We start from the raw sequence: 15,897 nt of genomic DNA on the forward strand, positions 1-15,897 counted from the left end.
TGCAGAGGACAGTCAGGGCAGAGATCAGAGCACGGAATGTTGCATGGATAGGTGTGCAACATACAAAAGAGATATACACACACAAACACACAAACAGAGACTTATTAAAAACATCATTTAGGTGTTTGTTGCAAGGATCAGTATGCAAGACACATGGTTTGGTATGCAACCTGTAATTGGTATTCAGATACACAGTTAATCAACACTTCACACGGTACAATGTTGCAGAGAATAGTTAACGCAGTGTCCACAACGTTGCATGGGTGGGTGTGCAACATGCAGGCCCGGGAGTATGTATGTATGTTGCAACAGGGCCCACTCACCTCCTGCAACATAGGGTAAATCTCTATTGAATTTTCTATACGTCGGCATGTAGAGTGTGGGGGAGGAGGAGGAGGAGGAGGAGGAAGATTCAATTGTGGTCATGAATGAACTCGTTTTTTGTTTGTATACAAAGGCCACCTGCCTTTGTTGACATGTAGGTCAGATGGTGGTGTTGTGGTCTCTCTCTCTCTCTCTCTCTCTCTCTCGAAACAAGAAGGAGATAAGAGAAACGAGAGATATGAAGAGAAACAGAAAATAAACACTGTAAACACAGAGACAGAAGAGAATCAACAACAATTAGAGAGAGAAGCAGTGAGAGGCCAAGCAGTGAGGCAGACAAAGAAACAGACAGACAGATATATAGAGAGAGATTGAGTGATAAATGATGTAGGTGACAGAGGGCGTGGGTGGCAGGGCGCGTGGGTGGCAGAGGGCGTGGGATGTTAAGAGGCGTGGGTGGCAGAGGCGTGGGTGGCAGAGGGCGTGGGTGTCAAGAGGCGTGGGATGTTAACAGGCGTGGGTGGCAGAAGGCGTGGGGGGCAGAGGGCGTGGGTGGCAAGAGGCGTGGGATGTTAAGCGTGGGTGGCAGAAGGCGTGGGGGCAGAGGGCGTGGGTGGCAGAGGGCGTGGGTGGCAGTGGCAGAGGGCGTGGTGGCTGGCAGAGGGCGCGTGGGTGTCAGAGGCGTGGGATGTCAAGAGGCGTGGGTGGCAGAGGGCGTGGGGGCAGAGGGGCGTGGGAGGCAGAGGGCGCGTGGGTGTCAAGAGGCGTGGGATGTCAAGAGGCGTGGGTGGCAGAAGGCGTGGGGGCAGAGGGCGTGGGTGGCAGTGGGCGCGTGGGTGTCAAGAGGCGTGGGATGTCAAGAGCGTGGGTGGCAGTGGGCGCGTGGGTGTCAAGAGGCGTGGGATGGGCGGGGTGGCAGAAGGCGTGGGGGCAGAGGGCGCGTGGGTGTCAAGGCGTGGGATGTCAAGAGGCGTGGGTGGCAGAAGGCGTGGGGGCAGAGGGCGCGTGGGTGGGCGTGGGATGTCAAGAGGCGTGGGTGGCAGAAGGCGTGAGGGGCAGAGGGCGTGGGGGCAGTGGGCGCGTGGGTGTCAAGAGGCGTGGGATGTCAAGAGGCATGGGTGGCAGAGGGCGTGGGGGAGCAGAGGCGTGGGGGCAGAGGGCGGGGGGGCAGTGGGCGCGTGGGTGTCAAGAGGCGTGGGATGTCAAGAGGTGGGTGGCAGAAGGCGTGGGGGGCAGAGGGCGCGTGGGTGTCCAGAGGCGTGGGTGGCAGAGGGCGGGGGGCAGGGCGTGGGTTGTCAACGAGGCGTGGGTTGTCAAGAGACGTGGATGTTAAGAGGCGTGGATGTCAAAGCGTGGGTTGTCAAGAGGCGTGTGTGTGTCAAAGAGTCGGGGGAGAGACGTGGGTTATCAAGAGGCGTGGGAGAGACGTGGGTTATCAAGAGGCGTGGGAGAGACGTGGGTTGTCAAGAGGCGTGGGTGGCGTGGGTGATATAAATTACTTGGATGTTGCGCGAAGGAATTACTATCAACTGCTGAACACTCCTGGAATATCGACCTCTCTCTCTCTCTCTCTCTCTCATGACCCATATTATGTAACCCGGGAGAAACCTACACTACTAGATACAGTTTGTTTACATGCTAATCGTGGGTGTGACAGCTTGGGAGGGTTTGGGTGGGGGGGTGGGGTGGGGGGGGGTTCGTCCACGGGTCCTTAGCCTCGGAGTTTAAGCGACCTCGTGTTTACATTTTAGGCTCGTGGGGGAGACGGGGGATGATGGATTATTTTAAGGATGATGTTATTTTTTAGGGATGGATGATGATGGATAGATGGATGATGTTATTTTAGGAGTAATTGTGATCTTTTTAAAGGGATGGATGATGATGGATAGATAGGGATTTAAGGGGGGGTATTCTAAGGTGGGGATTGATGGATAGATAGAGTTTACAGTTACCAAGGATAGATTGGTTGAATATTATGTGTCGTCTTTAATATTCTCTCTCTCTCTCTCCTCCGGTCATCAGGTGGCGTCATTACTACATTGTTCACCACCATGTACCTTCATTTGCATATAAGAAAGGCATCAGTGTCTTGCCTTTAATAAAGATAGCTTTTTTTTAACTCTCTTTCTCGTGCACAGCTTCCTAGAGAGAGAGAGAGAGAGAGAGAGAGAGAGAGAGAGAGAGAGAGAGAGAGAGAGTCCTTGCTTTTGTTGCCTTTGAGAGAAATGTTTAATTTTCTCTCTCGCCCCACATAGCATACTGCAAAGGCCTCTCTCAATAATTGGAATCCGCCGTGTCTATATACTTATTTTAATATCCATCTATCATATAAACATCTCATTCCCTCCTTCGTAAACCAGACTTTAATTTAAACCTCTAAGACGAGAGACTATACGAGTTAAAATCACTTAAAAAGGGGGACACTAGAGGTGGTGGGTGTTGTGAATGATGCTATAAGGGAAATGAGATGCATAAACAGTAAAAAAAAAGGGCATCGGAGGTAGTGTTTGATCCTGTCTTTGATTCCCTTATAGAGAGAATCGGATTCGCAATTTCAGAGATTCGTAAATTTACTTTGGTACTGCTTTTTCAACTACTGCTACTACTACTATTATTAATACTACAACTACTACAACTACTACTACTACTACTATTTCTATTACTACTACTATAAACATTTAGGGAATAACACAGTGGGTCTCCAAAATTTAAAATATATATTGTGTGGGTTTTCACTTCCTTGCCCCCGAGGCTATTGACTGACTTACCTGAATTATGCTACCTAGAGGACCGTGTGTGTGTGTGTTCTCTCACTCTTTCTTTGTCTCTTTTCTCTCTCTTCTTCCTCTATTGTCATTTTTTTCTCCCTACATACCCTCCCCCTCCTTCCACACCCTCTCTCTCCCACCACTCTCCCCCCTCCCCCCCCTCAGTCATACATTCACAACTGGCCTCCTGCTGTTGTCTGTATCATGAATATTCAACACACCACTTGAACCTGTACTCCTCTCTCTCTCTCTAATCCCTCTACCTCTCTCTTTCTCTCTCTCTCTCTTTCTTTCTCCCATTCATCCTATTTCGTCTTAAGTATGAAATAGGTTTGAAAAATATCAATATTTTTCTCCTGAATTGAGTGAGAAACTTTGTATATTTTCCTGTCTGTCTGTGTGTGTGTGTGTGTGTGTGTGTGTGTGTGTGTGTGTGTGCAGGCAATCTTTTTCTACCACTTCCTGTACACACTGCAGGTAGAGAGAGAGAGATTGTATTTTTTCCCCGTGTTAATGTGTACACGAGGCTCTTTTTGTATCCATGGACGTATATATGAAGTGATATTTTCGTGTTTATGTCGTGAAATATATCCTGTATATATATATTTCATGTATGAATATGTGTTTGGTAATATATTTCGTGTACGAGTGTGTATTATGGGTAGATTGACAGAGAACGAAATAGATGTATAGCCTTCGTGTCCATTGTTATTGTTTTGTCTCAAGTTGGGCACATATGATACTAGAATGTCATTAGTGTAGAGGTGAGCCCAACTTGGGTATAAACAAAAGACGATCGCACATCCATCCTAGAAAATATTATATAGAGACTTGTATCCTGTAGGGAGTTATAAAGTCACCAGCGTATGTGGAGTTGAAGCAAGACAGTATAAAGACAATCATCACATGTCAGCCCGGGGAAAGGAATTGAATCCTACAGGAAGCTATGAGGTCATCACCATGTAGAGGTGGGGCGGCACAGTTCTTGAGTATAAACGAAAGAGAATTGAATCCCACGAGAGGGTATTGGGTCATCAGCGTCTGGGGGTAAGCCTAAGATAAAGGAGGAGAGAGAGAGAGAGAGAGAGAGAGAGAGAGAGTATTATAGACAACTGAATCCCTCGCTAGGCTATAGGGCCGGAGAGATGAGGCGAGCAACCAGGTCGGGCATAAACAAAAGAGGATCGCGCGTGGACCCAGGAAAGAGGATTCAGATGGAATTGATCCCCACATCAATGACATCCACAACCATTCCTCCCAGCTGCCAGGGTACATATGGGCGTGATGTTCGTTTTTACTGTCCGTCTATTGCTTTTCCCTGTGTGTGTTTGTGTATGTGTGTGTGTTTGTATGTGAATCTTTGGACACGTTCGCCAGCCTTCTGCCTACAGTGGCGATGGCATTAGTCGTTACTGGAGAATCTAATAACAGTAGAATCCTGATAAATACTTTCTAATTTATTCTTTATTTTGGCGGCGTAAATATTGAAGTATTTATATACTTTGTATCTACTTTCTCTGTGTCTCTCTCTCTACTTTTATCTCTGAGAGTCTCTTAAGTCTCTCCGGGAGACTCTACACACTATACTTTGATCAGGAGAAAAAAGAAACTACATAAACTTTGGCAATAAATTTTAGTTAAGACAAAACAAGCCTAAAACTTTTAAAATTTATGCTGGAGGAAGATATAGAGGACGATGATATTTTGAGAAGGAAGAAGAAGAAGAAGAGAAATTGTTTGCCTCGTGTTGGTCAGAATGTAAATCAGTTCCGACGCGTATAAGTCTAATGGCCTGGCCTTTTATACTCATACGCCTCCTCTCCCCTCTCCTCTCCTACCTCCCTCTCCCCTCTCTCCCTCTCTCCCTCCTCCTCCTCTCCCTCCTCCTGCCACCTCTCTCCCTCTCCTCTACCTCCCTCCTCCTTCTTCCATTCCCTTCTCCTCCTTCCTCTTTCCTTCCCTCCTTCCTTCCCTCCTTCCTCCTCCCAACACTATTATCTCTAAACTATCTGCTCCCTTGTTTCTCCTTTTAACATGGCTCATTAACTTCCCTAAACCTGATCATTTCCTTTTTGTTTTTGACTTAGGGGTTTGTTTTCTTGTTAGGCTCACCGCTAATTCTCAAATTGTGGTAGGAGAGAGAGAGGGGGGGTAACTCAGGGTCTCCGGGCACTGGTTTTCATTACGAAGATCATTGTTTTCTAAGGCGTTTTCAAATATGGTTCCTAAGCTGCATTTTTCTATTTAATGAAAACCGCTAGAGAACCCCAGAGACCACTAAAGACCGCTAGAGAACCCCAAAGACCACTAAAGACCGCTAGAGAACCCCAGAGACCGCCTAAAGACCCCCAGAGACCCTAGAGCCTGATATGTCCTTTCCATCCGTTTTTTTTTGGGGGGGGGGGAGAGGAGGGAAAGTTAACCAAACGTACAGTACCTTCCCCCGTTCTCTGCTTAAGGTGGCGATCGTATTTACTGAAGAGTCTCGGAGCAATAGTGACGCCATCTTTGTGTGTGTGGGTTTTTTTCCCACGTATCCAAGTTAAGATTTACGAATTTTTGTGAATCTATTTATTTTTTTGTTGTATCTTGAGCTATAGACGTTCTAACAGTCTAACTAACTTAACTATCTTGGTATCGTATTTTAGCTTGAGCTACAGACGTTCTAACATTCTAACTAACTTAACTATCTCGGTATCGTATTTTAAATGGGGCAATTAGAACCCTCCTTACTATCAATTAAAGATAAATTCAAGACGAACCTCTGAGAATCCATCTTTGTGTTGTAAATTAAGGAGAGTTCGTAGACGAGGAGGGAAATTTATTACATGACTCTATAAGAATCCGGATTTAGTGTTCAGCAAAGGTGAAGTTTGTTTACGTTAGAGAAAAACGTATATATACTCCTTCTTTCCCTCGTTTCTTCCCTCCCTGCTTCTCTCCCTCTCTCTCCCTCTCTGCTTCCCTCTCTCTCCCCCTCCCTCTCTTCCATCCTCCCTTCTTCTATCTTTCTACTTCCCTCCGTCTATCCCTACGTCCTTCCATCCTTTCCTCTCTCCCTCTCTCTCTCCCTCTCTCCCTCTCTCTCTCCCTCTCTGCCTCTCTCTCTCCTTCTCTCCATCCCCGCCGCCTGGAGGTAACTACTCAGGTGTGACAGGCGTAACCCTCCATCACCCTAAACCTGGCAGGGCGCAGTGAGAAGGTAGTACTCCCAACCAGCCCCTCACCTCTCACCCCTCACCCACCTCACACCTCACCTCTCACCCCTTACCTCTTACCTCTTACCCCTCACCTCTTACCTCTCACCCCTCACCTCTTACCCCTCACCTCTCACCTCTCACCCCTCACCTCTCACCCCTTACCTCTCACCCCTTACCCCTTACCTCTCACCTCTCCCTCTTCTCTCCCTCCCAGGTTTCTGCTACGCTGAGCTCGTTACCTGGAACACCCAATCATCAGGACAGGTGTACACGGCCACCTACCAGCTAGTGGGGGAACTAGTAGCCTATTTACTGGGGATTATCAACATCCTCTTCACCGCCTCCTCCCTGGCCGCCGTCAGTAAGGCCCTGGTAAGTATTTAAAGCTGTTTGGTTGGTCTTATACAGGTAAGGGACGTGTTTATTGTTTACGGTAGAGAAAAACGTATATATACTCCTTCTTTCCCTCGTTTCTTCCCTCCCTGCGTCTCTCCCTCTCTGCTTCCCTCTCTCTCCCCCTCCCTCCTTCCCTCTCTTCCTACCCCCTCCCTCTCTTCCATCCTCCCTTCTTCTATCTTTCTACTTCCCTCCGTCTATCCCTACGTCCTTCCATCCTTTCCTCTCTCCCTCTCTCTCTCCCTCTCTCTCTCCCTCTCTGCCTCTCTCTCTGCCTCTCTCCATCCCCGCCGCCTGGAGGTAACTACTCAGGTGTGACAGGCGTAACCCTCCATCACCCTAAACCTGGCAGGGCGCAGTGAGAAGGTAGTACTCCCAACCAGCCCCTCACCTCTCACTCCTCACCCCTTACCCCTCACCTCTCACCCCTTACCTCTTACCTCTTACCCCTCACCTCTTACCTCTCACCCCTCACCTCTTACCCCTCACCTCTCACCTCTCACCCCTCACCTCTCACCCCTTACCTCTCACCCCTTACCCCTTACCTCTCACCTCTCCCTCTTCTCTCCCTCCCAGGTTTCTGCTACGCTGAGCTCGTTACCTGGAACACCCAATCATCAGGACAGGTGTACACGGCCACCTACCAGCTAGTGGGGGAACTAGTAGCCTATTTACTGGGGATTATCAACATCCTCTTCACCGCCTCCTCCCTGGCCGCCGTCAGTAAGGCCCTGGTAAGTATTTAAAGCTGTTTGGTTGGTCTTATACAGGTAAGGGACGTGTTTATTGTTGTTTTTAGTCTGGTAATTAAAACTCAGGTGTACAGTGTGAGTTAATTAGTAAATCTCAGATGTACTAGTATCAGATAACACACACACACACACACACACACACACACCTGTAATTAACCTGTGTGTTCCTCTCCGTGACAGTCGGCGACCATGGACTACCTGTGTGGAGGGAAGGTGGAGAGTTTTGTGGCCTCGCGTATAGGTCGCCTCCCGGCCTCTCACCTTCCACCTGACTTCATCGCCGCCGGGGCCTCCCTCTCCGTCGCCGTCATCCTCGCCTTGGGTCTAGAGGTGGGTTATAGAGTGGGCTAAGGTGGGGTAGAGGTGGGTTGGATGTGGGGTGGGGGATGGTTGGGTAGAGACACGTAGGAGAGGGCGTGGGAGAGCTAGGACACAGAGCTGAGGGCGTGGGAGAGCTAGGACACAGAGCTGAGGGTGTGGGAGAGCTAGGCCACAGAGCTGAGGGTGTGGGAGAGCTAGGACACAGAGCTGAGGGCGTGGAGGCTCATTGCAGGCTGAGGGCGTGGGAGAGGCTCGGACACAGAGCTGAGGGGTGGCTGGGAAGCTAGGACACAGGCTGAGGGGCGTGGGAGAGAGCTCGGACTGCAGGAGCTGAGGGTGGGAGGCTAGGACAGCACAGAGCTGAGGGCATTGAGCTAGGCCACAGAGCTGAGGGCGTGGGAGGCTCGGACCTGCCCAGGCTGAGCGATGGGAGGCTGACACAGAGGCTGAGGGCGTGGGAGGCCGGACCTGGGAGCTGAGGGCGTGGGAGAGCTAGGACACAGAGCTGAGGGTGTGGGAGAGCTAGGCCACAGAGCTGAGGGTGTGGGAGAGCTAGGACACAGAGCTGAGGGCGTGGGAGAGCTAGGACACAGAGCTGAGGGCTAGGACACAGGATCTCACCAGTGATAGAAACAGGAGAATCTCAGTTGTTTTAAAAGGTCTCTCAGGGAGGCAGAGGAGAGAGATATAGAGAACAGGAGGAGAGAGAGAGAGAGAGAGCCGTTTAAATTCAGGGATTCAGAAGACACATGAGAGATACAGTGAGAGGTGTATGTACTGTATGTTAATCATCTCACTAATTTGTCTCTTTTCTTCTCTTCTTCCTCCTCCTCCTCTTCTCCTTCCCCTCTTCTCACTAACTCTACTCCTTCTTTTCTTACTCCTTTTCATCTATCTACCTCCATTTCCTCCTCTCCTCGTCCCATCTTCTCCTCCTCCTACTCTTTCTCCCCCCTATTTTCCTCTCCCCTCCTCCTCCTCGTCCCATCTTCTCCTCCTCCTCCTCTTTCTCTCCCCTATTTTCCTCGTCCCCTCCTCCTCCTCCTCCTCCCCAACACAGCAAGCCGGACTCCTGAGGGTGACAATGAGCGTGACGACTGTGGGCGGGCTGGTGTTCTTCCTGATCGTGGGCGGCCTCCATACTGAAGACAACCCGGAGCATATCCACCACGCCCTCAACATTGGGTCCTCTGAGGTAAGTGTGGGCGTGGGGGGGAGTGCTATGTGGGCGGAGGGAGGGAGCTGCGTGTGTGTGTGTGTGTTGTGTAAACCGGGATACAAAAACGTAGAGAAAATTGAAAAGTACGAGATAAAAATAAGTAAAAAAGTAATTGAACATAACGAAGAAGAGGAAGAAGAGGAGGAGGAGGAGGAGGAGGAGGAGAAGGAAGAGGAGGAGCAGGAGGAGGAGGAGCAGGAGGAGGAGGAGCAGGAGGGTGTCTGCGTCATCAGCTGTTGTCCCGCAGGCTGACGGCTCCATTACGCAATCAGGTGTCGCGCCAATCATCACATTCCCGCATCTCAGATTGCCTCCTCAACCAATCTTTTTTCCTCCAATCCTTCCTTACGGCTGGTGAGGGGCCATTCCTTAAAAATATTCCATAATAATAATAAACCACAAAGAAAAAAAAACATATCAATAGTGAGAAATTATATATGTAGTGTATGTTGTGTTGTCAAAGTAAGAGAAACAATTGAGACCTGCAATTGTGTGTAAATGAGGCAGAAAGTCAGATCAAGAACCTCTTTTGTTTATCCTTTGTTTTGATTCGTTTATAGTCGCTAAGTTCTGTCTTTGTTTGGTTTAAGTGTTTATTGTCGATGTTCACATGTTTTGTATGTGTGTTTTATTATAATTTAATTTAAGTAAAGAATAATGCCGAGTATCTCGTTCGTATACCTAAAAAAAAATAATAAAAAATGTGAAAACTTATATTAATTTGACTCGGCTCAGGGACGTAAATGGTTAAAAAACGCTAAACTGAAAAATATGTTAGTAAGCTCTAGAATTAAGCTAAAAACACTCTACTTTAAATCAACAAAAAGATCGCTAGAATTAAGCAAAAAACGCTAAACATCAAATCAACAAACAAACGCTAACACTTAAAAAACAAAACTAAAACAAGTAAGAAAACAATAAACAAGATAGAAATATTAAACAAAATACACAAGAACGTTCTCTCTGACAGCATCCAAACACTTTAATCAACAACAAATTTACGCAAGACACAGTGAAGTGTTCTTGACTCAATCTTCTGGACGTCTGAGTGGTTGTCTGAGAGAGAGAGAGGTGTAACGTCAGAAGCAAGCCTGGACATAACAGCTGGATGATGTTATGTGTATTGGGTGAGTCTCCGTGTGCGGGAAACAAAGGGAGATCGACCAAGTACTGAGGAAAAAATGTCAGGGGGAAAAAATGTCAGGGGGAAAAAATTTAGAGAAAAAACCTAACCTAATCTAATGTAATCGAATCTAACCTAACCGGATTTGTGTTTCGATAATGCAATAACTCGATAGTTTAATTAAAAAAAAAGGATGAATCACCTGAAACCACGAGTGATTTATTTTAAGGGAAGATCATAAGAAGGAGGAGGGGGAGGAAGAGAAGAGGAGGAGGAGGAGGAGGGGGAGGATGAGGAGGAGGAGGCCGTGGTTAGGAAGAAGTGATGCTCATTTGTTCTCCAGACTCTCAGCGTGGTTTGTTGTGGTGGTTCTGGGTTCCACTGAGAAGTTATTCAATATTTCATGATGACGTCAGCGTGATGTCATCGATTCCATTGAAATTATTCAGGGCAATCTTTTCCACGCTTCATTGTGAGGGGTCGCCGCCACACACACACACTCACGCGCACGCACACACACGACTGGAAGATTGAGTGTGAGGAAAGGAAACACTGAAGTTAAGTCTTTGTCTCCCTTATTTCTGTTTTATTCTCTCATTATCTCCCTAAGTCAGCCTTCCTTCTGTCCGACCTTCCTTCCTTCCTTCCTTCTGTCCGACCTTCCTTCCTTCCTTCTGTCCGACTTTCCTTCCTTTCTTCTGTCCGTCTGGTAATTAACAAGCCCAAGTGCCTTATAACCACGAAGGTAATTTGCCGCCTCTCAGTTATGACGAGGGGCATGGTCGTGTGGGCGTGGAAGCGTGTTGGCGTAGGAGTTGTGGGGATAGGAATACAGGCGTGTGGCGTAGGGAGCGTATTGGCGTAGGGTTGTATTGAAAGACCTCTCAGGGACACACAACCGATTTCCTACCCACTTAACCATCGCGATCTTGACCTGTACAGTACGTGTTCAATACCCATCGAGTTACCCAATCACCACCTGCTTCTGGACAGTTTCCTCACTCACTGGCACTCGGTATAACAAGCTCATTATTTACCTTTGTTTACATCACGTGACTAACCAGTGTTATTATATGTACTGTATGTAACTATAGACAAAATTTTAGCTCTTAATTATTATATATTTCAGCCCAAAACCCTTATAGATCTGTTCAAAGTGGAAGAAAGTTGGTTTTTATTTGGATAGATAACCGAGAATATCGTTTGAAGGAAATAAATTCATAACACAGGGATACAACTCTCATTCTTTTCATAAATAATAATATCAATTAACTAGTAACAACAACAACAACAAGTTACAGAAAATGCGATTAATAATGTTATATAATTATGGCAGATTCTTTAATAAAAAAAAGTCTCGCCTCATCACAACCGCGTCACCAACACCACGACTCACTATATCACAATCTTCGTTTCAACTTCTTTTACCAATACGACGCAACAATCATCATCTTTATCACAACTTCCTCACCAATTACTGATCAACTTTGTTTTTACAGTTGCTGGCTGGGGCGGCTGTGTGTATGGCGGTGTACAGTGGTTTCTACGAGACGGGCCGACTGGTGAAGGTACATAGGCGACCTCACCGTGCTTTACCTATCGCCCTCTCCCTCGCCACTGGCCTCACTTTCCTCGCCTTATTCGCCCTCGGCATTGTCCTCACCCTCATGACAGGGAATGAGTGAGTATTTGTGTGTTTATCTGTCCTTAGAATAAGAAATTTAGTAAGTAGATGTAGGCATGTAGCCCCTTTGTTCATGGTACTTGACTCCACATCAATACAGTACTTCTTTCATTCCAGTCGTCTCATCATACTTTCCTATAGTCTGCCCCCAAAACTTACTCAGTCACTTCGTCTCACCAAGCCTTAGCCAGCCACAAAACCAGGAACACGCATCTCTCGAGAATTTTAATAATAAATTCAGTTTTAGAGGTAACATTCCCTGACTGCCACTTTTGGTGAAAACTTTGACGCGGACATATTTTTTTTATCATCCAAGAGAAAAAGAAGTTAGGAAGTCGCTGTTTTTTCCCTTTAAGACTTACATATTTTTTTTTTACTGATTTACATTTTTATTATTTACGTCTGAGATTTACAGTTTTTGTTACTTTTTTGTACTTCGTTTGTTTTCCAGTTATTTACGGAATTTAGGAACTTACATAAAACATTTTAGAAACCGAGTTATCTATTAGAAACCAGATAAATTTAGAGACCAGACGCGTATGCTTAAAGTCAGGAGAAACCTAGTTGTAAGCATGCAAGTTTCGTGCAGTTAAAGTATAAACTCCTTTCTAGAGACCGAGCCCTTCATTTAGAGACCGATCCTTTCCTTTAGACATGTTCTCTTCTATCACAACACCTTAGGTAGAATTTTAGAAACCGTTTTTATATAGAGACCATAATTCTTCAGATACCGAACCCATTTAGACGCCAACCTTCATTGCCTTTCTAGATACCAACTCCCCTTACAAAACAATCCTCGTTAGAGACCAATTTCATAATAGAAACCAATCCTCTTCATTTAGAGACCTTTAACTTCGTAGATACTAACTCCTCTTCGAAAAACACCAAAAACCCCATTAGAAAACAACTCCCATTATTCCTATGTTAAGGAACCCGTGTCTAAGCAGGTCTTTCTTCGTCAGGATACTCCCGAAGGGCGCCCCACTCATACAGGCCCTGGAGCGCCGTGATGTTGGTTGGGCCAGACTCGTCCTCGGTTCCTCCCAGGTATGTCTTCTGTCTTCTGTATGTCTAACTACTGTATGTTCTCTGTCTAGTGTGTCTAACCATGGCTTCTTCCAGGAATGTCCAATGTCACCTTTGTAATGTATGTCCAATATGCCCAAACATGTTCAGTATGTCTTCAATATAGTGTAAGTAATTTATAAAGATGTCTGAAATGTCTTTAAGTCGCCATCTAGGGAATTTCTTATTTTTTTAAGCACGTCTGATTTTTCTACCTGTTCTACCTACAAGGCCATCTTCCTCTTGCAGGTGGTGATGTTGTGCCTGGCGCTGGTGGAAGCTGCCGATCCACTCTCTAGACAGCTGGTATCCTTAGCCACAGATGGTCTCCTCCCGTCCACCCTCGCCCACCAGTGTTCCCGCACCTCTTCGCACGCCCACGCCCACCTGTTTGGAGGCTCCCTGGCTGCCCTCTTCGCTCTCTTGTTCAGTCACGTCCTCGTCCTGCAGGTGAGTGGGAGAGTGTGAGTGGGATAAGGTGTGAGTGAGTGAGAGGGTGAATGGGAAAGAGGGTGAGTGAGAGAGGGTGAATAGGAAAGAGGGTGAATGGGAAAGAGTGTGAGTAGGAGCGAGGGTGAGTAGGAGAAAGGATGAGTGGGAGAAAGTAGGAGTGGGGGAGAAGATGAGTGGGAATCGCCAACAGTGCGTAACAGAGAGCTTATACATGCCCACAGTGCCAACAGTGCCTAACAGAGACGTTACCGACCTCCCAAGCAGCTAACAAACCGATCAGTGGCAAAAAGGATAAAATAAAAAAATATAAAGAAGTTTCCCCATATAAGAGTTTCGTTTTCTTTTATTGCATCAAAAAAAATGGACGTAAATAAAGTAAATGAATGCGATTAAATGCGAGAATTAAATGACTTTGAGAGATATAACTTTAATTAAATGGCTAATAATAACAATAATAATAATAATAATAATAATAATAATAATAATAATAATATATAGAATAATTATAATGCAGTTAATTCTGGATAGAGTTATATGAAGAAATTATCCTTGGCTACATAAATTTTACTAAGAAAATGGAACTTTATTAGTTTTTTGCAGAATTAATATTACGTTGACGATTAACATAATATTAATTAGAATAAATGGATTTCAGGTTTATTAGGGACCCAAGTATATTCGACTGGTAAGGTTAGATTAGGATATGCCAGGTAGATTAGATTAGTTAGACTTGATCACAATAAATTAAGATAGATTAGTTAGGTTAGATTTTGATAAGTGAGGATTTGGTTAGGTTAGGTTTCACTCCTATATCATAAGTGATGTGTTTCTATTGCAGTATATCTATGTTTAGTCCAAGAAAAACACTGTTATCATGCACATGCACATTTTACTAGCTAGAAAACGTACAAATTTATATATAAGACTTAATTATATTTGTAAAATAACAATACAGTATTAAATGGAGGTAGAATGTTGGCCTAGTTGTAATGACTAATTTTACACACATGCATGGGCGTCCACAGGGGGTGCAAGGGGGTGCACTTATACCCCCTGGGAAGTCTGAAGTGTTCTTTTTTCTACAGTCCTTGTGCACAATGTGCGTATAATATTACAAGTTCTTAAGTGAACTGTTTGTGCCTTAACATTCCTCCAACGGTCACTTGTGATAAGCCGGTACTTTTGACAATTCTTCAGTGTGGGAGAATAATGATGTCATTGGTAAGAGTGACAACTGGTGTCTGGGCCTGACTGGCTGACTCAGGTTAGACCATCATGATGTCCACGTCACAGAGGAACAGTATGTGTATACCTGGTGTTAGGTCATGATGAAGCCGTGACCACTTGTCATTTAAACTGTCTAAGCATTATTTTACAGTTAGTTAATTTCACAATTTTCAGAAATACTGTACTTGACTTATTGTAATGTAACTCAACTATCTGTGTGTTCTTTGTTAAGATTTTTAATAACTAGTATGATATTTGGGTAACTGTACAATTAGTCTTGTACATTATGACACATAATTACAGTAAACCACTATATAATATTCATTAATGAAAATTTGAGTAAAACTAGTACAGTATTGTGAAAGTTCTGATGTCGGTACCGTTGGGGGAGATTTTTATTTATAATTTTTATTTACGGTATGCATATTGTTACGTAAATTATTAAATTTTATGCATGCTTCAAAGACTGCTACAGTGAGTTCATGTATACCAGCATGTTACTTGTAAAACCAAGTTGTGGTGGTAATGTGAGAAAAGATCCAATGGTTACTGAATGTAGGAAATAAATAACAGTTAAATTATATCTACGACATCGATAATTTTTATGAGGAGTCGCGATCCTGGTGTGAAATATGGACACAGTGTCAACAGAATATCCAGACATATTTCCATCATTCTGCTGTAATGATGCTTTCAGTATCAGCGGTCATGACATTATTGGTTAAAGTTAATTTCCTTTGCAATATTTACTGTACTGTAAATTCCTACCTCATAAAAGAAGGAAAGAAAATCATAATCTGGTGATTGCTTTCTGATTCATTTACAAAACCATGAATCTACCTGTGATGACACTCACCTCTAAGCTTAGCACCTCTCCTCCAGGTGTTGGCTACATGTGCTCTGTGCCTGAATGTGGTGGTGGTGTTGACGGTCATGTACCGCCGCCACAGGTGTTCTTATGGTTCTCTGTGTTCTGTGGCAGCCACCGCCTCCTCCAGCACCCCGTACAGCTATCAGCGTGTTGCTCCTCCACACTCCCGTCAGGAGAGAACCCTGCACTTCCTCAAGGTGAGAATTTGGTAATGAGGAGACAGTTTTAATATTCCACCATTTTAGGGTCAAACCACTACTTGACGTACACTGGTATCAGGGTTGCCATGATTTAAATCAAACGATTTAAAACAGTTATTTAAATCAGCAATTTTTGAAATGTTAGTGTCATGCATGAATATTTTCATATTACATACATTTTTTAATGCCTCTTCAACTCTCAGAATGACAAGTCAGTGGCTAAAAGTAGCAGCTGTGATTCAAAAATGTTAATTATTTTGAAATAAGACAAATTTAGAAGTGATGTGATTTGAT

At 45.1% G+C, this 15,897-nt stretch overlaps 1 protein-coding gene across 1 annotated transcript in view; it reads left to right on the top strand.

Annotated features, from left to right (window-relative positions):
- LOC121860991 (cationic amino acid transporter 3-like) overlaps window positions 1-15,897 on the top strand; it is a 34,711-nt gene that overhangs the window by 11,626 nt on the left and 7,188 nt on the right. The window contains exons 2-8 of the mRNA XM_042358422.1: window positions 6,507-6,664; window positions 7,621-7,770; window positions 8,822-8,956; window positions 11,603-11,784; window positions 12,750-12,834; window positions 13,102-13,302; window positions 15,415-15,600. Coding sequence (XP_042214356.1) covers window positions 7,630-7,770; window positions 8,822-8,956; window positions 11,603-11,784; window positions 12,750-12,834; window positions 13,102-13,302; window positions 15,415-15,600 — 930 coding nt within the window. The 5' untranslated portion in view covers window positions 6,507-6,664; window positions 7,621-7,629. The remainder of the gene's footprint in view (window positions 1-6,506; window positions 6,665-7,620; window positions 7,771-8,821; window positions 8,957-11,602; window positions 11,785-12,749; window positions 12,835-13,101; window positions 13,303-15,414; window positions 15,601-15,897) is intronic.

The sequence above is a fragment of the Homarus americanus genome, unplaced genomic scaffold (assembly GCF_018991925.1).
Source record: "Homarus americanus isolate GMGI-L3 unplaced genomic scaffold, GMGI_Hamer_2.0 scaffold52806, whole genome shotgun sequence".
NCBI lineage: Eukaryota > Metazoa > Arthropoda > Malacostraca > Decapoda > Nephropidae > Homarus > Homarus americanus.